The sequence below is a fragment of the Gossypium raimondii genome, chromosome 2 (assembly GCF_025698545.1).
Source record: "Gossypium raimondii isolate GPD5lz chromosome 2, ASM2569854v1, whole genome shotgun sequence".
NCBI classification, from domain to species: domain Eukaryota; kingdom Viridiplantae; phylum Streptophyta; class Magnoliopsida; order Malvales; family Malvaceae; genus Gossypium; species Gossypium raimondii.
Genome location: NC_068566.1, coordinates 10,201,825 through 10,228,995, shown reverse-complemented (window position 1 = coordinate 10,228,995; position 27,171 = coordinate 10,201,825). Strand labels below are relative to the sequence as shown.

General features: G+C 34.9%; 2 protein-coding genes across 6 annotated transcripts; one reads left to right on the top strand and one right to left on the bottom strand.

Annotated features, from left to right (window-relative positions):
• Nucleotides 1-5,253: 5,253 nt before the first annotated feature.
• Nucleotides 5,254-8,279, top strand: LOC105788001 (phospholipase D alpha 4). The gene is made up of 4 exons (XM_012614661.2): nucleotides 5,254-5,405; nucleotides 5,497-6,060; nucleotides 6,171-7,383; nucleotides 7,755-8,279. Exons 1-4 carry the CDS (start codon nucleotides 5,319-5,321, stop codon nucleotides 8,195-8,197), a joined length of 2,307 nt encoding a protein of 768 aa, XP_012470115.1. The 5' UTR covers nucleotides 5,254-5,318; the 3' UTR covers nucleotides 8,198-8,279.
• LOC105788002 (protein FLX-like 3) lies at nucleotides 7,547-17,084 on the bottom strand. 5 transcript variants are annotated; one of them, XR_001131779.2, is made up of 9 exons: nucleotides 16,806-17,083; nucleotides 16,600-16,675; nucleotides 14,840-15,380; nucleotides 14,546-14,691; nucleotides 13,851-13,927; nucleotides 13,552-13,750; nucleotides 9,656-9,735; nucleotides 8,072-8,244; nucleotides 7,547-7,969 (listed from the first exon to the last, which is right to left on the bottom strand). XR_001131779.2 is itself a non-coding variant. In XM_012614663.2 (6 exons), exons 3-6 carry the CDS (start codon nucleotides 15,367-15,369, stop codon nucleotides 13,676-13,678), a joined length of 828 nt encoding a protein of 275 aa, XP_012470117.1. In that variant the 5' UTR covers nucleotides 15,370-15,380; nucleotides 16,600-16,675; nucleotides 16,806-17,083; the 3' UTR covers nucleotides 13,412-13,675. The 5 variants fall into 5 exon arrangements, 1 of the variants encoding a protein (XP_012470117.1); XR_001131782.2 differs by having other exon boundaries at nucleotides 8,072-8,193; XR_008192071.1 differs by having other exon boundaries at nucleotides 8,072-9,735; nucleotides 14,840-15,375; nucleotides 16,806-17,084.
• Nucleotides 17,085-27,171: the final 10,087 nt, after the last annotated feature.

Here is a 27,171-nt window from a genome sequence, read left to right as displayed (position 1 = left end):
CTCATATATAATTGTTGTTTATTTCCTAATATTATTATGTTCTTCGTTCTCTACGAATTTTTTAATATAACATTTGTTAAACAATATGTAATTAAATAAAAATATGTTTTAGTTCTTAAACAATAGTCAATGTAATTAATTATACCAATCTTGATGACTTAAAGTTTCTTTGTTTCATGTGTTAAGTTTTTCTTTTGCTCCAAGAGATATTTATAGTAGATGAAGATACATTTTATGTTGGTGCATAGTAGAGGTTTAAATTAATTAATGTTTTAAAACTAAATTAAAAAATTAATTTTTATTTATTTATTTATTTTGAAGGAAAATTTTTCATTCATGAAATAATAAACAATTCATCAATTAAGTTCGAGGAACATTATAACCCAAGTCAACAGGCTTTCTTGATACACCCATTCCTATAATCCCAAAACTCATCGATAAAATTAAGAGAAAAAATATTTTTTTATAAAATAAATAGATAGAGAGTAAAGAACAAAGAAAATGTGGGAAGCAATAAAGAATGTGTTTTATTGATCAATGGGGATATTTACAAAACTTCTCCAAAGTCTCTAATTATAGGCATAAGAAATATAAATGAAGTAGAGATCTACTTCTAATGACTATTAGAATTTAAAGTACATCAAAACTTATCTTGATCTTGATGAACATCCACTTAATGAGATATTCATAACACTCCCCATTGGATGTCCATTGGTAGATAATGTGCCTCGTTAAATCCTGTGGGAACAAATTCCTAGTGAAGGAAAAAGAGTACACATATCTATAATACGCATAATATGTTGCCTCATTAAAAACCTTACCAAGAAAATCTAATGGGACAAAACCTCGATTAAGGGAAAAATAGTACAACGCGTATTTACTCCCTATCATGAAAACATCACCTACTTTCTCATATTCTACGTATTCAATCTTGAATACTAGTATTTCAAATGACTATTTGAATATACTTGCTAAGCATTTATATCACCATTCTTTTGAAAGTCATGAGTGAGGGAAAATTTTGGGGAAATATATTTTGATCTCTTCAAGAGTTTCAACAATAATCATAGCAAACTTTAATCATAATTCTTTTATAAAAACACAAATAGGTATTTTGGATCATTTTATAATCCTCCTTCAACTACTATTTACCACATATGTTCAAATTATTTCAATTCATATAAATGAACAATTTCGAGAATTTCAATATGCTTCTAGCATCCTAAGTCCTTCAAGGATTTTAATATAAACTTTACTATATAATGGTTAATAAAAGGTTGTAACAACCATTAGATGAAAGTTAAATATTTTATGAATTGTTAAAATAATATATCTAAAGGTTATTGCATCCACCACAAAAGAATATTATATCTTTTTATAACCAATGCCAAGACTTAGCAAAAAACTTCATATTTTTATTTCGCTTTTGCAAAACTACTTCATTTGCACCCTTACTAGCTTTATACCTTTAGATATTTGGACTATTGGTCCAAAAACTCCACGAATTTAATTGGACTTTAGTTGCGTCTTTCTATTTCAATCAATTCATTTCATATCTATATCAAGATCCTCTTTTTATTTCATTATTTCAATAATAATATTGCATGCAAATTCATTGTCGACCACTTTTATTATTCGGTTCCACATTTTCTCGAATTGACATAGCTTATCAAGATCTCTTATTTTCGTTATTTTAAAATTCAGTTTTAGGTACGTGCATCTCTTCTGGAGTTTTACTTATTAGTTATGTCTTTAGTCTCTTCTGGAGCACCCGCATCCACTATTTGACCATCTAAAAGATTTTTTATCTTTAGAACCGATTAATCTATTATTTATTCTAACTGATTGTCCTACTGGGACTTTGATTCAAATTAAAATATTAACTTGGTTATTCTCATTAAGTTTGTAAATACATCTGACAGTTAACTTATAATGAGTTATCCTTATTGAACTTCTGGTTCAAATTACTCTCCCTCTAACTCATTGCAAGTTATTATTTCTCTCCCCTAATGTCGGGAAAACTATCGACTCAAAATTGTAATCAAAAATCATGTCATAATTGAATCTCCAATACATTCAAAACATCTAATAATACAAAGAGACTTGTAATTAATATATATTCCCAACTTTCTTTGAGGATTCACTCATATTTGTGTGTTGTGGTGGAGTAATTGGAACATATACGCACATACAAAAATTCAAAGATGAGAAATATTTAACTCTTGATCAAAAACCACTTATAATGGGGAGTATTTATGACTTATTGGATTGATGCGTACAACACGTAAATCAACATAATCTCATGTTGAAATAGGAAGTTTAGTTTTCATAAATATTGGTTTAGACATTAATCAGAGGCGTTCAATCAATAATTTCTTTAAACCATTATGCGCATAAATAACAAACTTTTACAAAAGTTATTCAAACTCAATCAATAAAAGACTGAGATATAAACTCATTAGTATTAGCAAGATGAATTGTCTTAATTGCATGATCTGAAATTAATTATTTAAACAAGCAATCTTGCAAATGACAAGTTGCAAGTTGATAACACATATGTGATTATTTTGTAGATGCATCTACCAAAATCATATAATATCAAAACCATCCACATGGTGGATGAATGGGCCCATATTCATTTCAGAAATGCAAGACATTAAATCTCAACTTTAGCTAGTGAGTTTCTAACAATCAATTTTCATTGAGAACAAGCAACAAATGAGAATTATTTCAATCATAAAAATATTCTAGTTCTTTAATGAATGTTCATATGAATTCTCAATTTATTTTCGCATCATATATGATCCAGGATGGTCTAACTGGTCACGCTAAGTAGTAAATGCATTTGTATCAGTAAACTTCTAGTTTACTTTAACATGTATTTCAATTGTACTAAATTGCAACAAATTGATAATTTTACTATTATTCATTTTACTTTGTATCAACATATAAGTACTATTGTGACATTTACTACTGGAAATGTCTAAATCAATGTGAAGTTTATAATGTCACTAAGTCAATAAATATAGTTTCCAAATAATTATATGCAATATTCGCTTCAAGGAATATGCCAAAATCTTTAAATGTAAGGCATTTGGTCTAGTGGTATGATTCTCGCTTCGGATGCGAAAAGTCCTGAGTTTGATTCAAAATACTTTTAAAACCATTTTAACAAGAGTTTTGCATAATCAGTTAACAACCAATAATAACTGCCTAGGTCATGTATAGAAACAAGTCTATACTAAATATATCAATAAACGTCACATCTCAAACATAAAGATATGACATAATGAAAACTAGCAATTTTTTTTTCCATAACCATCATCATAAACATGCATGAAATTTAATCCAAAATCAAACCATTCAAGCTCATAGAACTTTTCATTTACAATTGCTCATGTTATTTCTCTAAATAATTAACAAATGGAATAATATAAAACGTATGAACTACTACCTTTAACAATTCTTGAACTAAATCAAATCTAAATAACCATAAAATTCATTAGTTTGTTAACATAAATTTGCATACTAGATATGTTTTAATCAAATATATTATTTAATTATAAAATCTACTATAGCGATATAAATAAATCAGTTAATATTCATTTTCATGAACAAATGAGATGCTTAAAACAATATGTAACACATGTAATTAAAACTTAAAAGAAGACCATATCAAAATATTTAAATCATATATCAAGTTGATTTAATATTTAAAACATACCCTTTTTTTTTGTTTTACGTTGAGTCTTGACGATAAAAAGTAAGGAAATTAAACTTCAATAGTAGACTTTGAATCCAATCAAAATCTATTAATAGTAAACTTTGAAAGTTGATCTTATTTTCCAAGTGTATAATAGGTACATAACCAATGACTCTTCATAAATAAATTGTCTCTATTCTTAAAAAGTTCTTGGAAATTCTTGTTCTTTTCTTGTTTTCTTCATTTTTCACTTCGGTGGTGAGAAAATTTATTACGACAATCCCCATGACTATTATTATAGTCCAATTTACTACATCCACATTAAAGATTATGTTTTTCAATTTATTACATATTATTACATTCTCTTGTGGAATGGTTAGGTTTCATGGTTAAAAACTTTTGTTAAATCATAAGTAAAAAAATTCATGATATTGCTATCGTAGGAGCACATTTGAATCATCAAAATTTTAATCATCCAAATATCATACATACTATAATTTAATAAAAGAATCTTAGTTTAAAAGAAACCTTAAATTAATAATATTTTTTCATAAAATAATTTTACAAAAAACCAATCAACAAAAGAGAAAAACATACCACGTAAGGATTATATAAATTTCTTTGCATAAAAGGGCATAAAAAAATTTAGAGATTCATGTGTACCTGAGAGGTTAAAGGCTCTAATGATTACCCATAGTGCGCAGGCCTCAATTAAAATAGCAACAGCTCTAAGAGGCAATCGGCAATAGTAAATTTTGGGATATTGTTGTGACTTATGGAGAAAAACAATTAAAATAGAATCGTACTAATAACGTGTTATAAAATAAATTAGATAGAGAGTAAAGAACAATGAAAATGTGGGAAGTGATAAAGAATGTATTTTATTGATCAATGGGGATATTTACAAAGCTTCTCCAAAATCTCTATTTATAGGCATAAGAAGTATAAATGAAGTAGAGATGTACTTCTAATGACTATTAGAATTTAAAGTACATCAAAACTTATGTTGATCTTGATGGACATCCACTTAATAAGATATTCATAACAAATTTTTATTGATTTAATAATAATTTAAATTGAACATAATGTTTGAAGCTTAAAGTATTATAATGTAACTATCATTTCCACTAATTTGTCCAAAACAACTATTAAAGCGAAATCATCTTTCGTCACCCTTAATATGTTGGTGTACTTTCTCTTTGCATCACATGCCGTATTTCCGAAAAAGTTGAACAATAAGGGGTGAAAATGATGTTTCCTCTTTCTCACAATTCCTATATTCAAGTCGTTCAATATCACTATACCATACAAAACAGATGTTTGTATAGAGATACATACGTCTAAATGAAAGAAGAAATTGTTAAATATTCAACTTGTGATTTGAGTTTTAAGTAACTTCAACTTGAAGAGAAAAACTTGTCAAAGACTTCGAGGATTAGTAATGGGGAATTTCACAAGTTTCTCCAAGGCAAGTTTCCATTTCGATGTCACCCTATACCTTTAAATACTCAAAGATGGGCATACCCAAAATACATATCCCATCTTAAAAAACAAAACTGACCTTTTTAAGCTTCTTCATCCATCTCTCTTTGTTTTAATTTGGAGGATCATAGCAATGGAGAGTAAGCAAAAGTTCCTCCATGGAACACTTGAAGCCTCCATCTTTGAAGCAACACCTTACACACCTTCATTTCCCTTCAATGTAAGTTGTTTTGGTTTTATTAATTTCCACGATGATCACAATAATTTTGATGTCCTTTACAAACTTACAAGTTTGTTTGCTTGTTTTGAAGTGTATGGTTGCAAATGGAAAGCCAACCTACGTAACGATCAAGCTGGAGAATAAGAAGGTAGCAAAGACAACCCTGGAACGAGATCGTGTATGGAACCAAACATTTCAAATTCTGTGTGCTCACCCACCTGATTCAATCGTCACCATTACAATGAAAACAAAGTGTTCCATCTTAGGCAAATTCAGCATCCAGGCAAGGCAAATACTAAAGGACTCAAGTTTGATCAATGGCTTCTTTCCTCTCCAACTTGAAAATGGTAAAACCAGCCCAGAAGTAAAGCTGAGGTTCATGTTGTGGTTCAAACCAGCGGAGTTTGAACCATCATGGGGAAGAGTGATTGACAGTGGAGGATTCCAGGGGCTTAGAAACGCTACTTTTCCTCAACGCTCCAATTGCAACGTGAAGCTTTATCAAGACGTCCACCATACCTCAGCTTTTCAGCCTCCATTTTCTTCCTTCTCTTCTGCTCCAACAAAACTGTGGGAGGATGTATATAAGGCCATTGAGGGTGCTAAACATTTGGTTTACATTGCGGGCTGGTCTTTCAATCCAAATATGGCTTTGGTATTTCAAAACATCAATCCTTTTTTTTCTTTTGTTCTTTTTCTTCTCAGATTATCATTGTTGAGAACAACATGAAATCAGAATTTACTCTATAATGTTTTCGAAAACAGGTCCGGGATCCTGAAACAAGTATTCCACATGCAAGAGGGGTAAAGCTTGGTGAATTGTTGAAACGAAAAGCTGAAGAAGGTGTAGCAGTGAGGATCATGCTTTGGAACGATGAAACTTCCTTACCATTTATCAAGAACCAAGGAGTAATGAGAACGCATGATGAAGACGCTTTTGCATATTTCAAACACACCAAAGTTGTATGCAAATTATGCCCAAGACTGCACCATAAGTTCCCCACACTCTTTGCTCACCATCAAAAGACCGTGACAGTTGATACCAGAGCCGCCCACGGTTCGTTGATCAACGACAGAGAAATCATGAGCTTTGTCGGTGGAGTTGATCTCTGTGACGGCCGATACGACACCGAACAACATTCGTTGTTTCGAACACTTAACATGGAATCTCATTGTTTCGACTTCTATCAAACCAACATCTCAGGGGCTAGCCTTCACAAAGGAGGGCCAAGGGAGCCATGGCATGACGCCCACGCATGTATCACTGGGGAAGCAGCTTGGGATGTGCTTGCCAATTTCGAGCAACGCTGGAATAAGCAATGTGACCCTTCTTTATTACCGCCTATAAACTCAATACCCAATCTCATACGACAGCCCTTTTCTTCAAGCAACCCTGACGAGAGTGACGACCGGAATTGGAAGGTACAAGTTTTTAGATCAATCGACCATGTGTCGACGAACCAATTGTCTAAAAACTTAACTGTGGAGCAAAGCATCCATGAAGCATACGTAGAAGCAATAAGGCGAGCTGACAGATTCATATATATAGAAAATCAATATTTCATAGGGGGGTGTCATTTATGGGATAAAGATAAGAAGTCAGGGTGTAGAAACTTGATTCCAATAGAGATTGCACTTAAAGTGGCAAGCAAAATCAAAGCGAAAGAGAGGTTTGCAGTGTATATATTGATACCAATGTGGCCTGAAGGAGTGCCTGAGAGCGAACCGGTACATGATATACTGCATTGGACAAGGCAAACAATGGAAATGATGTATAGATTGATTAGTGAAGCCATAAAAGAAAGCGGTGGACAAGAACACCCCTGTGATTACTTGAACATCTTTTGTCTTGCAAATAGGGAAAAGGAGAGCAAAGAAGAGTTCGTTCCTCCACAATCCCCTCACCCTTCCACACAATACTGGAAGGCGCAAAAGCATAGGAGGTTCATGGTTTATGTCCACTCCAAGGTGATGATAGGTAATACCAGTACGTTTCTTATTTTATACTTTTTTTATACTTTATTTATTTATACTTTTTTTTATTTATTTTATTTATTTTATACTTTTTTTATTTATTTATACTTTTTTTCAGAATTTTGATTCAATCCAAACCCACCCATCATGCCTTCATTTGCTATTCGTTTAATATTAAATACAATACATTGATTTTGTAATAGTATCCTTAAATTCCATAGTGAAAGCTAAATAAAATTAATTAAAATTGGATTGGACCAGACATATCCGACATATGAAAGACCTTATCCAAGGTCAGGCTGGTCTAGTTGGGTGTATTGAGTATCAAGAGGACAATCTTGATTCAATATTAACCATGGTCGTTGCAACTTGCAGTGGATGATTTATACATTCTGATAGGATCCGCCAATGTGAACCAAAGATCCATGGACGGTCAACGAGACACAGAAATTGCAATCGGATGCTATCAGTTGCCACCGGGGAATCCTGAAATCAATTCTGCAACTCCTAGAAGTATCCATGATTATCGAATGGCCTTATGGTATGAGCATACCGGACTTGCTGATGACATACTCATGGAGCCGCAGAGCCTGGAATGCGTGCAAAAAATACGTTCAGTAGGTGACCAAATGTGGCAAATCTATGCAAATGAAGACGTAGCGGACATGGAAGGAGTTCACCTTGTCACTTACCCTGTTAATGTCACAGTCGATGGTTTGGTTGAGGATGTTGTTGGCGGTGATGGGAATTTCCCAGACACGAATACACCAGTCAAAGGAAGACGATCCAAAGTGCTACCACCGGTATTTACAACCTAGATGTAAAGAATTTTACATATGGCTGAATTTGAAAATCCAACTCACCCCTAAATTGTAACCATGTAATTTATTTGTTATGAAAGAACAAAAATAAAAATTGGGCTCCAAGGAAAGAACTTGAAATTGAAAAAGAATACTGCAATGTATCGCTCTGATTTGAAATTACAATTATCGTAGTGATTGCCTAATGCAATTAGTCTGTTTTACGGTACTAAAACACTGAATCTTTCATTTGCCATGTACAGCACTAAATAAACAAGGTAGGAAAGCCCAATTATAAAATATATGGTTTTTTATGTTATTTTATAAACATAAGATTATGTTCTTTTTTTAAATCATATTTTGAGAATTTGAGGTTAAAACACAAAAGCTTCATGGCTTTTGTTAACAAGAGAGCTAAGGGACACAAAGTCTCAAATTAAAGTTATATTTAAATAAGTTTCAGTTAGATCAGAAAATCTCATACAAGATTAGACGAACATGAACACCACGTGGAACACGATGAGACGTGAAAAGATAACACGACACATGATGACCAAAAAACACAAACACGAAAACAATACATAAAATGCAAATTTTTGACATGTCAAATTTTGTATTAAATACGTAACAATTTAAACACAATAATAACACAATACTAATAATAATAATAATGTCTTTCAAAATTAATAATAATAATAATATGAACATAACACAAATATACAGGTAGTCAGGTCTACTTTTAGTAATCAAGTTGCAACAATAGAGTACAGACATGACACCAACCTTGTGCAGTTCATGAATTCAAGTGCTAATCATGGAGCATGAGACCATATCTGTTACTCACACAAGAACAATTAAAGAAGGAAAATTCGTAATAGCTATGACCTACACTACTATCATGGAGAGACTACTTTCCTTCCAGTATTTAACAAATGCAACTAGTTATTTGGTATTTGTTAGTAATTAGCGTCGAGAAACACTTCTCTCTCAAAATAGAAAGTTATTTTTAATTTCAAAGGTTTTCAGAATACAAGTTTCAGAATATCTCCCAGAAGAACCACTAACAAAAACGTTAGGAGATGTTAGCATGTTCTGGGCAGGTAAGACAATCCATCTAACCAGAGTAGTAAAACTATATTTATGGCAATGCTGGCTGCGAAACAATCTTATATGATAATGTCCTGATGTCGGTAAAGATTGCAGGAGATACCAAAATGGAAAGGGGATGGAGGTGAGGTTATTGGCTAAAGAAACGATTGACAACCCTACCAGCACAGCACCCCAAAAGGATAAAAAAAAAAAAACATACAACAAAGTTCCATGCATCTCCATTTAGGATTGAAACGCAGATCTACCAATTAACTCACACAAATGCACACAATTTTTTTTTTTTTTTGGGAGGGGCGGGGGGGTGTGGGATGGGGGTTCATTTTCTTCCAATTTTGTCTGAAAGCACATGTAATGATGTAACTTTACCTCATTCATATTTCCTCAATTTCATGCAAGATTTAACTAATCTTCTTTCTGCATCTTTTTGCACGAGGCATACCAGTTTCCTGTTTGCAAACATAAAAAGGAAAATATTAGGAAGAATCTAAAATTTGAAATATCAATATTAATTGTAAGGAAAGTTGTCGATCAAATATGTACTTCTCTAGATTACGAGTAAAAAGGAACCAATTCTATTTAACCACCAAAGTGATCTACATAAAATTACAATCATTTATTAACTGGTAAAAAAGAACTTGTCAGCAGTGTAGCAGCCCGAGAATCACATCTTCTCCTGTCTCTACCTCTACATCATGTATGCATCTGACTTACAAGATGACTACATTTAACAATTCGAGGCTGGCCCCAAGAAGCAAATAGCAAATCCACAATAACGTTAACCCAACTTCAGTGCTCAAGCAAAATTTTAGTAGACATAGTACTTTCCTACAAATTTCCACAATGGCACAGGAAAGATAATCCCAAAACTAAGGTAACTATTGTTGAATGAGATTGTATATTCAGGAAAATCCTTTCAATCCGTTTCATCCAGCCAATTCCACACTAAACATACTTAGTATGTAGTATAAAACAAATACTTTGTCCTATCAGTGCAGTGATTAACTATAAAAAAATTTAAAACAAAATGATTTGGATGTAAATCTCATTAAGAATAAAAGGATATTATATATGACGTCAGATGTACATCTCTAGTTAATCATAGATAACCTCATAGATTGTTGCTTTGCAACCTCCTTCCCACTTAAATAGCAAAGAGAAACAACCCATCCTCAGCAGTGACACCATTTGTCTTCCCTTTTACACCATATATAAATTCTACACCAAGTATTGATGACTATCTTAATTACAAAGTATGTACTTTCAAGTGAATCATAAAAATCTGGAAACATTCAACCTAACATCTATCATCATCCTCGAGCACTTAAGATGTTTTTCCACTGCCAATCCAAGATTACTAAATCTGGCACATCCAAAGGTATATTTCAACACATACTGTTACAAAAAGAGCCTGATATCACAATAGGTCTTTGAAACTTTTGTTTGCAGGACCTTAACTTCATCAAAACCCTTGGAAAATGAGCATTCCCATTTGTTTAACTCTTAACTTGATCAACCAGAAACCTAACCCAACCAATGTGAGATACAAATGCTAAAAAACTAGGAATGATATTTGTGTTAAAACAGGCTAAAAACTTTCTTTGCAACCATAGTGTCATATAACCACTATATTCCATAGGGGGTTTGCATAATTAGCCCAAATAAAATAATAATAATAAAAATAAAACAAAACTATAACCACTAATCCCAAATTGATCAATACCAATAATGAGCTTTGATGTGAGCATTAGCAGATAGGTCTATCTATATAAAGCAGGATATGCCAAATTAAGAGAATGAAATCAAGGACACGTGGCAGGTAAAATCAACGAAAAACAAACATCAAATTGAAGATCCATGGAACTCATATAGCAAAGACAGAAAACTTGCCTACTATAAAGTAAAGAACAGTAGTCAGCCTCTTCCACATGGCATGCCCATCATCCTTGAGATATTTTTAGTGTCAGGTCGATGCATAAAAGAGCCACTTGTAATTTCATAGGTGGCTGGGATATGTTGACCACTGAATAAATTTGCTGAACAATAATGATAGCTGAGCAGTAGAGTTGCACCAGAACAAGCTGCAGATGATGCTGGGAACATGGCATAAAACTACAGACCATGGCTATGAAAATTAAAGGATGAATTGAAAACAATGCTTCATCCCATTAAGGAGCGGTGATTTTTTTATTCAACTACCATGTGTGTTTTGAAAGGATATATCAATGGCACCGGGCCATTTATGGCAAAGCGTCCAATAACTAACGAATACTCCAAAAACTAAACCCTTTTCACTGTGTAAGACATTGTGATTCACTGCATCAGCTTAATACTAGAAATCCCTCAAATATAGAACGCCATCACACTCTATCATAAATCCTCTTAAAAAAACAAAGGAATGACTATTTGAACCATACTTCAGTTCGTTTTTTGTGAGCTAAACTTTCTTGTAATTCTGATAAACTAACAAGAACATGTTAACTACCACTCAAGATAAGTATTGGTACTGCATGCATAAATGTCAACATTGGCCCACACTTCAAAGTAGGGAAAACCCACTTTAATCATCAAAGTAATTATAAGAAATTCTGCAAACCATACCAAGATTAGTACTTTCTCTATACAAGATACTTCAAGTCAAAATCCATTAGAAGTCAAACCAACGGTCCTGCTCTTCAGAACAATCTCAAGACAACATAAGGGGGGGGGGAACTCCCGCACCAGTTTTCCATGTCATATATTCCAAAAAGAAAATGAAAACCATTCCCAACATGATTTCCAAACAAGTCCTGCTCACACAACATGCCATTTTAAGATTCCCTACGACACTTGCACCTCCGAACTTCAAATAGAACCGTATGGCAACGGATACTGAAGGGACTTTACCGTAAATGTAAGAAAGACAAATGATTCTCCTCTTAAGATTTCCTAGCAAGGAGAACACCAATGAACTAAATTCAAAGCCACTTAAATTTGCAGCAAACATCTTGTAGCAATACCTAAAATGGAAATCCACGAAAATACTAATATTGAGATCAGCAAAAGTAAGGCGAAAGCTAAAAGGAATTACAGAAAAACTTAATAAAATTGCTATGGATACTATAGATGGTCCAATACTGAATAAACCATTTCCTCTAAATGGAAGGATATTCTCTTTGAGAAGCAAGTTTGTTCCATCTGCCAGAGCTTGAGGAATTCCCAAAGGACCAGCATATTCAGGCCCAATACGTTGTCAGCGGACAAGAAGAAACAAGAGCGAATAAAATCACAAAAAAGTTCAGCTCCTGAACATCCTAAATGATTTACTTCTGTAGCATGAGATCATTCTCTCTATCTAACAGAACATCCATATCATATCAATTAAAAAATAACAATTCATTCTTAGAAATTTTTATTCGTGGAAAAAACGCAACTCAACCTCCTGAGGATATTCCAAAACTGCACATCTGATTCCGCAGGGGTACAAGGTTTCAATTCAGCTCAGAATGAATAGTATGCATGCAAAGTTTAACAGAGCAACTCTGAACAGTCCATAAAGTGACCCCTCAGAAGCAAGTTGAATCATATCCTCCCCATCAATTTCTGCTTCCGAGAGTAAATGCTCAAAATGATTAGATCCCCATCTACCATGATACATATACCCTATTTATCTTCCATCGTGCACTCAAGATTAACAATATCCAATTCCAATGCTTCAATTTTCAAGAAAAACATACCCTCAACAAAATACACGGATAATCAAGTGCTGCACAAGAAGACCTACTAACTAAAATCATTAACCAAAACTAAAATGTAGAATCCGAGTGCCATTCAACATTTCATTATCTTTCTGCAGCTAGGCATAACTTCATTGCATCCTTCTAAAATATACTATTGCACAAAAATAGTTCCAGGAATTTTTCCAAATCAATAAAAACGATACCATGTCAATTAACTTGCAAGTTCAACGTTGTAAGCAAAAGCTTCATTCATAAGCGCCATATATTTCAAGCACCCCTCAGACAACCACCCTATTCAGGGGCCAGCACTTCTACTGAAAGTAATAACAGTTATAATCAAGCAACAATGCTAGTAAATTATCTAGAAACAAACAACCAAAAGATAAAAGAAAAAGAAAACTGGCAATGAAGCAATGAAGAATTGGATCCAATAGCAGTCCAAATTATCATATTTCGAACTTGTCTATATATAAGGGGGTACCACCTCCTCTACCAATTACCATAAAGTAACACAGAATCTCATGTAAGAAGTTCAAGATGACTAACAATTTATAAAGATAAATATTACTGATGCGGCATGCATGCATAGATGAACTCCATGCTGATCAATATTTTGAACTTCATAAGTGAAGTAACAATGTCAGCCTTCTTCCATCAAGTAATAACTTTCCTAGCGACGATTCATGCGTGGCTTCTCCCAAGAAGCAGGGCCAGGTCCGTAAAAAGGACCCTTGTCAGCAGCACCCTGTTAAGTAACGAGAAAATTTAATCGAAAAAATCACAATCCTAATGTAATAGCTTTATGGTCAAACAAAAAAATCAAACAAGTAGATGAGCACAAATACCAGATGAGCCCCATATCCTTCATATGAAGCTGGAAAAGCGCCCTCTGAACTGTTGAATTTCATCCCATACGGTCCACCTGAAGCAATCATTCATTAAGCAACTGAGATTAGAAGCAACATTAAATAAATGATCTCCAGAGTCGATATAAACTAATACATTATTTTATCAACTCTAGACAAGGAGAGAACAAGGGAAGAGGGAACATAGTTTCTATAGAATCAACCATGACAAAATCCAGGTAACATCAATGCAGGTTAAATGGTGTCCACAAGAGAACCCAGCCATTTGAACTTCAGACTTTTCACTTTAAGGTCCCACCTACAGAACTTCAGGATCGAAAAGAAGAGAGGAGGCTGGAGGGTGAGCATTTACGAGATGAGCGAGGACCTATATTTGTGTAGTACACCGTACATTGGATCCCCAGAAAGATGTGAAGGACCAATTAACAGTTGAGAACTTTTCTCACAGATATAATCCATCATGTACAATTGGGCTTGGTAGGAAAGGGTCAAAAAATCCTATCAGAATGGTGACAGGAAAAAGAGAAATCCAGGATGCAAAAAGGTGTGGAACATGGACTGAGCCAAAGGACTGAAAACTAATTAAAATCAAGCACATTTAATGACCACCGTCATGCTACTCAAGTTTGAAAAAGAAACCTTGACCAGATAGACAAAAGAGAGATGGGTCATACCTGCAGCCCATGGTCTAGCATCCACGCTAGAAAGTTCTGCACGTAGCTTTTCAACTTCACGTGCCATGGAGACCATGTTCTTCTCCATTGCTTGTCTCTGTTCCATCAGCTCAATGTTTGCCTTTTTTTCATAATCAATAGCAGTCCTATGAAATAAAATTTGAAGTTTGCATTTGAATATATGATCGGATAGATAATAAGTGATGCTGCAAACTAAATGCTCAATGGAAAAGAAGTTCTCTTATTCTTTTAGAGAATTCAAAATAGAAGGGTAAAAAAGATTCAGTCACATACCTTGCACGCATCAACTCCTGGTGCAAGCCATCAACTTCTGCTCTGAGAATAGGAATCTGCTGATTATCAGCTTGCAGCCGAGTAATATCCTTCTTGAGAGTCTGAACTTGGCCAGTTAGATCCTGATTAACGTTATTCAGTTTCTGAACTTCTGAGCGGAGTTGCATAGCCTCCTTTTTTAGTGGCTCAGTTGCACGAAGATCTGCCTCCAGTTTCAAGCCTTTTTCAATAAGTCCCCTTGAGTGCAGTTCCTGTTCTGCACGAATTTCACCAATGACAAGATTCAAACGATGAATTTCCTCCTTTGCAGCCCCAAGCTCTTGTTGTATAGCCATTCGATCTTCTACCAGCCTGTGGTTATCAGTCAAAAGCTTTCGAATTTCAGCATGCTGCATTTCAAGTTCTTCCTCCAACAATGCAGGATGAGGAGGTGGCTGTGGCAGAGGAGGACCACGAAAGAACGACCTCTCGGGGGGGAATCCACGCCGGTCATTGAAGGCTTCACGAGGAATGCGGTTTCTCCCAGCCATTTTAAACTATTCTGGGAAAATGTAACAGAACAGAATAATTTTTAAGTCAGCTTTTATGAATACTCGAAGCACTTTATAGTCAACTATTATGAATATGGTACTGATGACAGAATCATACACTCGAACGTTCATACAGAACCTGCTGATCAGAGTCTTAGTAAAATTATGTGACAGTAGCCACACATAAGTGGCAACTGGATCAAAAAGATCTTCCATAATTAATACCCAGATGATAAAAGAAGCAGCTCAACTGAATCACGCATAAAACCATTGAGCAGAACTAAGATGAATCATACATACTACCAGGAAACAGAAGCAACAAAGTCCAGAACTTTATCCACTTCCCTAAGTTTCAATTAAGAGTGTGAATTACAAACCTTTTCTGAATCATCAAATCCCCTAATTCAACGTTAATTTCCCATAACAAAACATACGCAACATCATGTTCAAACTCTAATGATGCGATGAAATTGATGGCTGCAACTACTAGCAGGGCAATGAGTGGAGCACATAGGAAGAAAGGACAACAGAATTGCCAAGGGCGCTGGGAAACACAGAACTAGTAATAGAAGAAAACGACAAGAGAATACAACTGTTACGAGGTCTGAAGTAGCAAATTATAATTAGTTAGTCCAGCTGTTACTTGCCAAATGACACATTGTCCTCCACCTGTTACTTGCCAACTGACGCATTGTCCTTGCTCCCTTCTATTTGGAAATTCAGATACGACATCATCTAATGCGTGCTCATATAGGACAGCGATGTAATGAGCTCATTACGAATGAAGAATAGCTTGTTCTTCCTCTAAATTCTTTCCTATTTCTGGTCTTTCTCTTCTCTTTTTCCTTCCAACTACCTGACATCGTAGCAAACTACATGTCACTGTTCTGTGACATATGGCAGACATTTAACAACCAAGCTGCCATTGTTGTTGATTGGGCCTATCCATTCCAAGAATACACTGAAAACCCTAAATTTTGCATCAAATACGCCCATTAAAAACACTTAAAACCTTATTCCACTTAAACCAACTTGGAATTTGCATTCATCCATTTCCAACTCCATGTTAGCTTCTCTTTTATCAACTTTTGCATCAAAATATATAAACATAAATACACATGCACCCAAAAAAAATACAAGGAAAATCAAATCCATAAATTCACATAAATTACCAAATAAAACCGAAATTCCCAAAGCAAATAGTTAAAAAGTTTAAATTCCTCTTCTTACCAGAGCAGATTCGGCTACTAATGATCAGATTGAGGAAGATTTTCTACTTTTCTGCTCCCCTTTTACACTGTTTTACCTGCGAAAATATAACCCAGGTAATCAGGCAAAAAGTTAACTGAGAATCTGAGGCTAAAGTTTCGGTTTTCAATATTCATAAAATAGTAATCAAATTAAAAAAGAATAAAAAAATAGGCGATGATTCAAACCTTCAGGCAAGGATATGAATGATAAACTAGGGTTTGTGAGATGGGACTTGGTTGAAATATCAGAAAAGCATTTTTTTTTTTTTGCAGGTGATGTTCTTCTCAGAAAAGGTAGAGGAAAAATAGGGAGTAGATGAATGAAAATTGAAGATTTAAGATCGAAGAGAAGGTTTAGCTGTGTGCTGAATGCTGTTGGCCAAGGATGCGATACCACTAAAATTAAATTATAGGACGTTCGGAACTAAACCGACCGCTTCCGCCACTAACTCTTCATTCAATCAGTTTTATTTAATTTTAAAAATTCTACATACAATTTAGAGGTGGGTTATACTACATACAATTTAGGGGAGGATTACATATTATAATAATATTATAGCGTGAAATATAAAGTAAGTTAAATGTATCTATACTCACACTTAATCAATTATTTATACATATGAAAAATATATTTTTATTTAAAATATAATAATATAATAATAAAACATATAATTTGAATTTAATTAATAATAATACAGTAGGCTAAATTAACTATATATGACGATTTTTTTATTTGTCTTTTTAGGTCATTTTTTTAATTTAGGGAAATAGGTCGTTTTTTGAAAGAGAAAGTGAAAGCGCGTCCAGCTGGGCATGCTTTCTACACAGTTGGCAGCAAAGCTCACCCAGTTAGACGTGTTTTCCTGCCACCTGTACAGAAAGATCTCCTAATTGGACGCACTTTCCCCTTCTTTCTCCCAAGGTTAGGGTTTTTTAATTTTGTTAGGTGTATGGTTTTTGTTAGGGTTAGGTATTTTTAAGGATTTAGGGTTTGGGTTCAATGGTGAAATCGCAAAATTTTATAGGTAGATTTAAGGGGCTGAGGATGTGATAACGCGTCTCAGAACACATACATTTTATATGTCATGGTGGAATAAGACCATTACCTCAGAAACTCATCTTAAGGAAATAAAGTTTTAGGGTGACAGTGCTTGATACGATCACAGGTCGAAGTCTAGGTGGAGGTCCCAGTCGGCGGCCATGATGCAGTCACAAGCTCGAGTATAACCAGGGGACAATTGATGGTCATTATGCGGTCACGAAATCAAGTTTTTTAGATACCCGTAAATGATGCCTTATACATACTATATATAAGATTGAGGTTATAATCATAAAGAAAAACGGGGGGATTTTCGATGTAATCAACGTAATTGTTTTTCTTTATTTCCAAGCAGTTGATATATTTAACCTTTCATTCTTATTCAAAGGCTGACACCGAGGTGAACACAAAAGGGCTCTCAGGCGGAGAACGGATGTTCCAGTATAGTAGAGGTCAAACTCGGGTCAATGCGACAACGGTTGTAGTTATTAATGGGTTGTTTAATAACAACAATCGTTGTCACCCCGAAAGGAGCATCACATTTACTGCACTACAATAGCCGCTCCCCACCTAAGAGTCCTCCTACGTCTACGACGATGTTGGCCTTTGGAAAAGAAGAAAGGTTAAAGGTATCGGCTGCCTGGAAATGGAGAAAAAATTACACCAATTATAGTAGGAAGCCCCACAGTTTTTTCCGTATGATTATGCCATCAAATTTTTATATTGTATTTATAAAGCAACATTTCCTGGTATTCAAAAATTTTGAGCTTGTGGCCGCATAACGACGGTCAACCGACTCCCCCGTTATACCCCAATCCATGATCGCATAATGACCATCAATTGAGACTTCTACGTAGACTTCCACCCTTGATCTTACACAGTTAAATCACCCCGGAACCTGACTTCCCCAGGATAGGCTTCAGATGTAATGGTATCATCTCGGCATGATATATAAAATGTGTATGTCTCAGAGCGATATCGCATCACCGACCACTTAAGAATACCTCGAACGATCCAAATTTTATCAACGAATGAAATTTTTAACATTGAGAAATGATGTATAGTGAAGGGATGGAGAGGCTGGGGGAAAAGATATTTGACGGATCATGAAGTATGGAGTGAGAGACTCCTTTTATAGGTGCGGAGGTTGGGTGGGATTGTAAAGTAGAAAATTCCCATGATCAAAGATGCATCGCAAGACTAGCATCTTTGATGAATATATTCAAAATGTACTTAAAATCTACTAAAAAATCCGATGGGTCAAGTACTTTTATTTTTTAGAGAAGGCTCGTCCAGCTAGGTGCGCTTCCTTACCTTCTTTAACACTTTTCTTCTTTAAAAATAAAAGCGTCTGACCCTGAGGATCTTTCTGAATATTTAAAGCACGTTATGAGGCACAAAATACCCTAATAAGCATACTTCTAATGAAATTATATGACTTCTGAAGCGTGTTATCGAGTAATACTTTGCGTTTCAACATCATTGTTCGACAAAAGCGTGTACTCAGAAACAGATTTTTAAGCACGCATTCCCTCTCTCATTGTTCTATTTTTATTTTAAAGTAACAAAATTTTCATAACTTATGCACGCAACAAATTTATATCGAACATCGAAGAGTTGAGTTGCGATAGTTGTGTGTATTTCTTTGGACAAGTATCTACTAATTTTTTTGCTTCTACTCATCCAGTTCGTAATTGATATTTAAATGAGTCAACGAGTAAAATCTGTTATTTACTATGACAGTCAAAATCAATAATACAGAAGTCAATGTGGTATTTATAGGAGCCTAGTCCATGGAATTGGCATTCAATCGTGCCATTCAATTGCGTGAGCTATAGACTATAATCAGGAAGAAAGTTAAAGCTTCGACCCAGGGAAGAATTTTGAGGTTGCAATGCAGATATCTTACTTCCATTGACCCATATAGGTATAAGCTATTTGATGTAAAAGGCAAGCTCGAGGTTGTCATAACATTTCACTGCTCAAGCGAAAATGTTGTAATAGAGTTATATGTTGACTTTGTCGATGCTGATGGATCTGGCCCATCTTCGACCACCGTTGCGGCTAATGTTGAAACTAAAGTTAAAGCATAAAATCCTATTATACGGTTGTACAATGGGTTCACTGGCTTGTTACAAAGCTCATACTACGATGTCCCCAAAACATTTAAATGTAGACATTCATCAGTTTCTGACACAAATTTAAACTTTGGTAGCCACTACCAGTCGAGGTATGAGAATAACCCGAATCTCAACACTCGAACTTGACATTCAATCAGTATGTTCAATTTCAACTTTGGTGGATCAACGTCTTGGGGCAGAGGCACTTATATTGTGAGACATCGACGTACACCGGCCACCGAATCGGTGTAGATTCCGATAAGCACATGGGTTACAAAAGAATTGATGACTTACTCCTTTCAATCGAGTCTGACGAGAGTACATCGAACCCCTTGGTTGAAGGTGACAATAAAGGCACATATGAGGAAAAATGCGTAAATGAGAAAGAAGATACAACCAAGGAAGAAGATGTAGGTGAGGAAAAAGGGGTAGCGAATGTAGTTGATTGACCGGAGTCAAACCCGGATCCAATCCAATAGTATAGTCTGGATGGTTCGGAAGTGACACTTTTTTATGAACCAAGGCCAATTCCAACGAAGCCAGAACCTTACGGTTCTGACAATGACGGCTCGAACAATGTTCCGAATCCAGATCCATGATTTAAGGCATATTAACCTCTACCCCACATGACCAATATAGACCTATCTACTGAAGGTGGTTTAGAGTTTCGACAGCTACCGCACAGAACACCTGGTCATGCAAGTTCATCATCAAATGTATGGGTACTAGAAGTTGGAATGTAATACCCAAACAAAGATGTTTTCCTTGCTACACTGAAGTGATACAACTTCAAGAATGGCGTGAACTACCACGTCATGAAGTCTCATTCGGAGAAATACGAGGGAAAGTGTGCAATGTGCGATGGGAGGTGCAAATGGAAAATCATGGCATCTTTGTAAAAGAAAATCGATTTGTGGATGATAAAGAAGTATTCCAGTCCACATACTTGTGCTGCGGTAAGTGCTCTATGCGATCACTACATTTTCTAACATAATGTGACCTATCTAGGGGTTTTTTTTATTGTGTAACTTTATCCCAAAATTTACAAGTGCAAGCTAGGATCATTCCAGGCTAGATTTTTTGGATTAGTAAAAAATGATGTGAGGTCCGATAAATGCCAGAGAAGTTTTGATGAGTTGAAAAGTACGTTCACAGAGACACCAATGTTAACTCAGCTCGAACCAGGTAAAGAATTTATTGTTTTTAATTATGCTTCCTTGAATGGTTTGGGATGTGTTTTGATGTTGAAGGAAAGGTTATCGCATATGCTTCTTGGTAGCTTAAAATGGACAAATAAAATTACCCGACTCATGATCTTAAGTTAGCTGCAGTTGTGTTTGTGTTGAAAATTTGGCATCACTATCTGTATTGCGAGATATGTCACATTTTTACTGATCATAAAAATTTGAAATATCTGATGACCCAAAAAGATTTGAATTTGCATTAACAGAGGTTGTTAGAATTACTAAAAGATTACGATTTAATAGTAAATTATCATCTAGGCAAAGCGAACATTGTTGTTAATGCTTTGAACCGAAAATCACTTTTCACTCTCCAAAAGATGAATGCTCAACTTATTCTAGAACATGACGACTCCATATTAGTCGAGTTAAAGGTTAAGCCTTTAATTTTACAGAAAATTTGATAATTGTAGTTTGATGATTTGAATTTAATGGCTAAATTAAAAATGGTTGAAAATGGTCAGATAGCTTATTTCAATATTGATGCAGATGGAAATTTATATTTTTGCAATAGATTATGTGTACTGGACAATTCATAGTTGAAACGGGATATCTTAGTTGAAGCTCATAGCAGTGTGTATTTGTTACATCCGGGCAGTACAAAAATGTGTTGTGATTTGAAACAAATGTACTGGTGGCTGAGAATGAAACATGAGGTTTCTGAATTTGTATCTAAATGCCTTGTTTGCCAACAAGTAAAAGCAGAGCATTAAGTCCCATCTGGATTGTTACAACCTATTATGATTCCTGAGTGGAAATGGGAAAGGGTTATTATGGGCTTTGTAATGGAGTTACCATTAACACCAAAAAAAAAGATGTGATCTGGGTTATAGTTGATCAGTTAACGAAGTAAGGAAAATTTATACTCGTATGTACAAATTACTCACTTGAGAAATTGGCTGAAATGTATGTTTTTGATATTGTCATATTGCATGGTGTTCTGTTTTTTTATCATTTTTTATTGCGATCCGCGATTCACCTCTAGGTTTTGAAGTAAGCTTCACAAAGCTCTGGGTACCAGATTGAAATTTAGTATAGTTTTTCATCCGCAAACAGATGATCAGTCATAACGGGTAATTCAAGTACTAGAAGATATGCTCTGATGTTGCGTCTTAGAATTTGAAGGTTGTTAGAGAAAGTTTATTTCATTGGTTGAGTTTTCTTATAACAACAGTTATCAACCGAGCCTTAAGATGGTGTCGTACGGAGCTCTATATGGTCAGAAATACAGAACTCCTTTGTATTGGATTGAGTTGAGAATAGATACATTTCTCGAATAGGTTTAATTCGCGAGACAGAGGATAAAGTTAGGGTTATTCGGGATTGTATGAAAGTTGCATCCAACCGCTAGAAATCGTATGTCATTTTAAAAATAAAAGACATCAAATTTCAAGTTGGCAATAAAATGTTTTTGAAAGTATCGCCTTGGAAGAAAGTTCTTCGCTTTGGCCGAAAAGGAAAACTTAGTCTGCAATTTATTAGTCTGTACGAAATTATTGAGATAATTGAGTTCGTAGGTTATCATTTAGAATACCATTAGAGTTGAGGAAAATTCAAAATATTTTTCACGTATCAATGTTGAGATGGTACAGATCAGATCCTTCACAAGTGATTTCTCCGTTTGAGATAGAATTACAGCCTAATATGACTTATAGTGAAGAACTAGTTAAAATTTTGGCTCGAGAAGTTAAAGAACTTGGAAACAAACAGATATCTTTAGTGAAAGTTCTCTGGCAGTGCCATGTTGTTGAGGAAGCCACTTAGGAATCCGAAGAGACTATGAAAATACAATACCCAAACCTCTTTCTAGTCAGATTTTCGAGCATGAAAATTCCTTTAGGGGGAGAGTTGTAACAGCTCGTTTTCAGTAGTGTTGAAAACAGTGGTTTCGGGACCATGATGCCGACCAAAGAGTCAGTTTTCTATTATTTATTTATTATCTACAGGGTTATTACAGGGTCGTATTAAAATTTGGTTAAAATTTTTTTACGCTTAGATAGTTAATTAAGCAAAAATGGCTAAACCGTAAAGGTTGCAAAAGTTAATTGCTAATAGTTAAAAGTGTTAAAATGGCTATAGAAATTTTAATTGATGGGCTTATGTGATAATTAGACCATATGAACTTTTAGTGGACAGTTAGGACAAGGTATTACATGAAATTAGATTAAGTTTTAAAAGGTAAATTTGTAATTAAATAATTAAGTAAAATTAAAATAAAAGGAAACCAACATGTTGTCATCCTCCATAAGCTCTCCATTGATTTTTGAAGAAAGGAAAAACACTATTTTCATATCTTGAAGGTTGGCTAGCTTGTAACATTGCATGTAAGTTGGTTTTGATCCTATTTTTAGTAATTTTTATGTTTTTGATATCGTTATAGCTTAATCTAGCTAACCCGATGGTTAATTCATGAAACTATTAAATGTTTTAGATTATGCCATTGATGAGTTTGAAGTGTTTTTGAAGCTGGATGGTAAAATTATAAGCTTGATAGTTAATGGGGTTATTTTGTAAAGTAGTCTTGATGATTTTAATATGCAAGGATTAAATTGTGAGAATAGTAAAGTTGCATGGTAATTCTTATGAAAATAAGATACATACGGGCTGTAGAGAGACCCTAGGAAATTCAGCTAGCATGGATGGTAATTAAATGTGAGTAATTTATAAGTTTCGGGTTTAGGGGCTAAATTACATAAGGGAAAAATGTTGGAGTAATTTTGTAAATTGTTAGTAAAAGGGCTTATATTCATAAATTTGACTATTAAGTTGTTTGAATCGATTAACTGAATGAAATTATTATTTAGATCAAAAAACAAATCAATCGGACTCAAACCGTGGAAAAGCTAAGTTAACTGAATAGTCGTCGGCATCATATTCGTAATTATTTTTGTTTAGGTAAGTTCGTATTAGGTTTATTATAATCTTCTTATTGATTTGAATTTAATTACTTATGTGTTTGAATATATATATGTTATAAAACATGATGGAAATGAGTAAGATCATAGTCGAAAGACACTATGACATCATGACGGAAGTGAGTAAGACTATGGCGACATCAGGTACTATGTACCAGTGATAAAGTTCAATAAAGGAATAGTTAGTTTCATGTTTGTACATGATTTATAATTAAATTCAAAGGTATGATATGTTTGATTATATGAACTTACTGAGTTTTATATAAGCTTACCTCTTTTAGTTTTATTCTTGTAGATTGTTAGGTCTGCGTCAGCAATTGGATCAGTTTTGGATATTACATTATCCGCCATCATTTCAATAGCCTTTTTGTTCATTTTGGTTCGATTATAAGTGGCATGTAAATAGGGCTTTGATATGTTAAAGTTGATAGGTATCTTGGTGATGTTTTGGCCAATTGAGATGTAAATATGTTTATGGATGTTTGGTAACTTGAATTGGTAGAATTCTATTTGATGCTTCTTTTAATAAAATGTTGTGAAATGGTAATTGTATTTTGGTAACTTATGAAACTTTGTTTTGGTTCTATTAGCCTATGGAAACCTGATATGAATGGATGATTTTGATGTAAGGTATTTGGGATTTGGTTGAATGTTTGAATAATATTAACAAGTTGATTATGTCTTGGATTGAATGATTGTTGTTATGTTTGAATTATGGTGCCAATGAGCGCATATTGGTTAGGTACATAGGTTGATTGTGATTTGGTATGTTTTGACTCTTTTAGGCACATTTTAGATAGGTTTGATTGTTGGTTGTTGCATTGCTTAGAGCCCAAGCATTTAAATGTGAGTTAACTTAACTTTGAAGGAAATTTTGGACACATATGACCTATAACACGGGCTGCCACACAACCGTGTGAACCTATTTCAAATTGCACACGGGCTAGTGATGCGGTCGTGTGACCCTATTTCAAATCGCACACAGTCTGGTGACATGGCTGTATAACCCTATTTTAAATTGTACAGCTCTGGCCACACGGCCATGTCCTTGAGCCACACGAGCTGGGCTTTATCACATGGCCATGTAACCTCTGTTTTCATTTTTTTTAGATAAATCCCAAATTGTTTCCAATTTGATTTTTACGTTCTGTACACTCGATTTAAAACTCATTGTTGTATGATTGCCATGAATGATTATTGGTTATGAATAAACAGTATTTGAATTCATATTTGGTTAGTTTTTATGATGTAATGAGAATCATATGTGTTGTAATATTCCGTAACCCTAATCTGACAATAAAGACGGGTTAGGGGTGTTATACTTAGCCTCGATCGACTTACCTGTGACATAAAAACACAAAGGTAAGTTCAATAGAACTTAGTGAGTAAATCATCCTTTGCCTGATTCATACTTGAGAATTCCATATTCATCTCCTGTGCTCTTGTCTTTTCTTTGGCTCAGACGGCTACATCTTAAGATTCCATTCATTGCGCTGTTGGTGTCACGCTTCATTCTAAGATCATAACTTGTTGTTCCTATCATCATTACCCTATTCACATTCTTCATTTTGTTCTTTCATTATTTCTTAACCATCACGCTGGCACACTCTAGTCTCGTTGTTCTTACCATGTTACTATACTGGGTTAGCCATAACACTTCTTATTATGCTTTTCTTTCAGAGTTCGCCATACTTATCGTTCCTTTAGAAGACTTCATACATCATTTTATCAGAGTTCACCATGGGTTCCTTTCTTTTTGTTTAGAGTCCACCACAGAGGTGATTTTTCCAAATGGTTGTCACAAGGTCATTCTTTAGGTGGAGCCACGAAGACATTCCTTTTCAGAGATAGCCACAAATGCTTCATTATCCAGAGATTGCCACAAAGGCATCCTTTAACAGGTTTGCCATGAAGGGTTGCATTTCCAAAGTTTTACCACAAAGCCTGTCTTTTAATAGGTTTGCCACAAAGGCTTGCCTTTCCAGAGTTTTTCCACAAAGGTTACCCTTTAATAGGTTCACCACAAAGGCTTGCCTTTCTAGAATTTTGCCACAAAATATTGTCCTTTAATTGGTTTTTTAAATGATAGGGATTTGCCTAAACTCACACTTAGTGAGGTTTACCCCTCATCATTCTGGGACACACTATAGCACCCCCAAATCTGACCCGATTGCCAAGTCAAGGCATCAAGATTTTACATTTGTTGCAGAAGCAACTACTGAAAATTTCAGATCAATTTATCATATTATTAAATTAATGTAGTGTAGGGCCCAATTTTTGACCCGGGGCCCAATTACAAAAACAAATACCCAAACCCAACAAAAAATTAACCCAGTGACAAACCCATTACAGGCCCAAACCACTTAAGCCCAAAACCCAAACTTAAGCCCAATAACCCGACTGGCCCAATCCCCAAAGTCAAGCTAGGGTTTCAGAAAAAAAACCCTAGCACCGCATCTAGGGTCTTTGACCCTTGGCCTTCTGACGCCGCCGGACGTCCCATCCGCGCCTGCCCACGGTCACGTCGACCACGCCACTTGCGCCGCCGGTCACCTGCAAACAAGACAACACGCAAACAGCAGCAACCAGAAAAAAGAAAAATAATAGCAAATAATATGTAATTTTAGGCTATAAAAAGCCAAACGTTATCATTGTAAGGGGTTCGGCTTCCCCTCTTTTACAAACATTTTCAAAAATAAAAAAAGGCAAACTAAACCATTGAAGGTGATTTTCACCTTTTATTTCTCTGTTTTTCTTTCACTTTTCATAAATTTTTTTTTATTTCGATTTATTTCTCTTAAAAATAAAAAAAATGGTCGAAAAGGAGGTACCTTTTGCTGGCGGCGCGCCACCGTCGGTGATTCCCTCTGTGTGCCGAAGCCTCGGCGAGGCTACGGTGAAGCCTTCGCGCGAGTTCACCGGCGTCGTGGCCGAACTCAAAAGGGGGAGGAGATATCGGGTTTTTGAGAAACAGAGAAAAGAAAGAAAACTTTTTGAAGTTTTTTTTATTTTCAATAGCAAAATGAAGGTCTGCAAAAAATTTTAGATTTAAATAAACTATCAAAACGGCGCCGTTTTGAGGCCTTTTGACCCGCGCGGTGACCCGACCCACGGGGAGGATCCGCGTGTTTTCTTCGAATGGGATAATTGCGTGTGCAGTCCTCCTGATTTTGCAGCACGTTGCAATCTGGCTCCTTTTTCGTTATTATCTTTTATTTTAATTTAGCCCGAAAATTT

Bases quoted from the DNA above. Each gene is read 5' to 3' on its own strand.
- LOC105788001 (XM_012614661.2), top strand. From the start codon at position 5,319: ATGGAGAGTAAGCAAAAGTTCCTCCATGGAACACTTGAAGCCTCCATC. The intron at 5,406-5,496 runs GTAAGTTGTTTT...CTTGTTTTGAAG, and splicing joins CACCTTCATTTCCCTTCAAT to TGTATGGTTGCAAATGGAAA. The intron at 6,061-6,170 runs GTATTTCAAAAC...TTTCGAAAACAG, and splicing joins TCAATCCAAATATGGCTTTG to GTCCGGGATCCTGAAACAAG.
- LOC105788002 (XM_012614663.2), bottom strand. From the start codon at position 15,369: ATGGCTGGGAGAAACCGCATTCCTCGTGAAGCCTTCAATGACCGGCGT. The intron at 14,692-14,839 runs GTATGTGACTGA...TTTATTTCATAG, and splicing joins CAGGAGTTGATGCGTGCAAG to GACTGCTATTGATTATGAAA. The intron at 13,928-14,545 runs GTATGACCCATC...TGATTGCTTCAG, and splicing joins TGCTAGACCATGGGCTGCAG to GTGGACCGTATGGGATGAAA.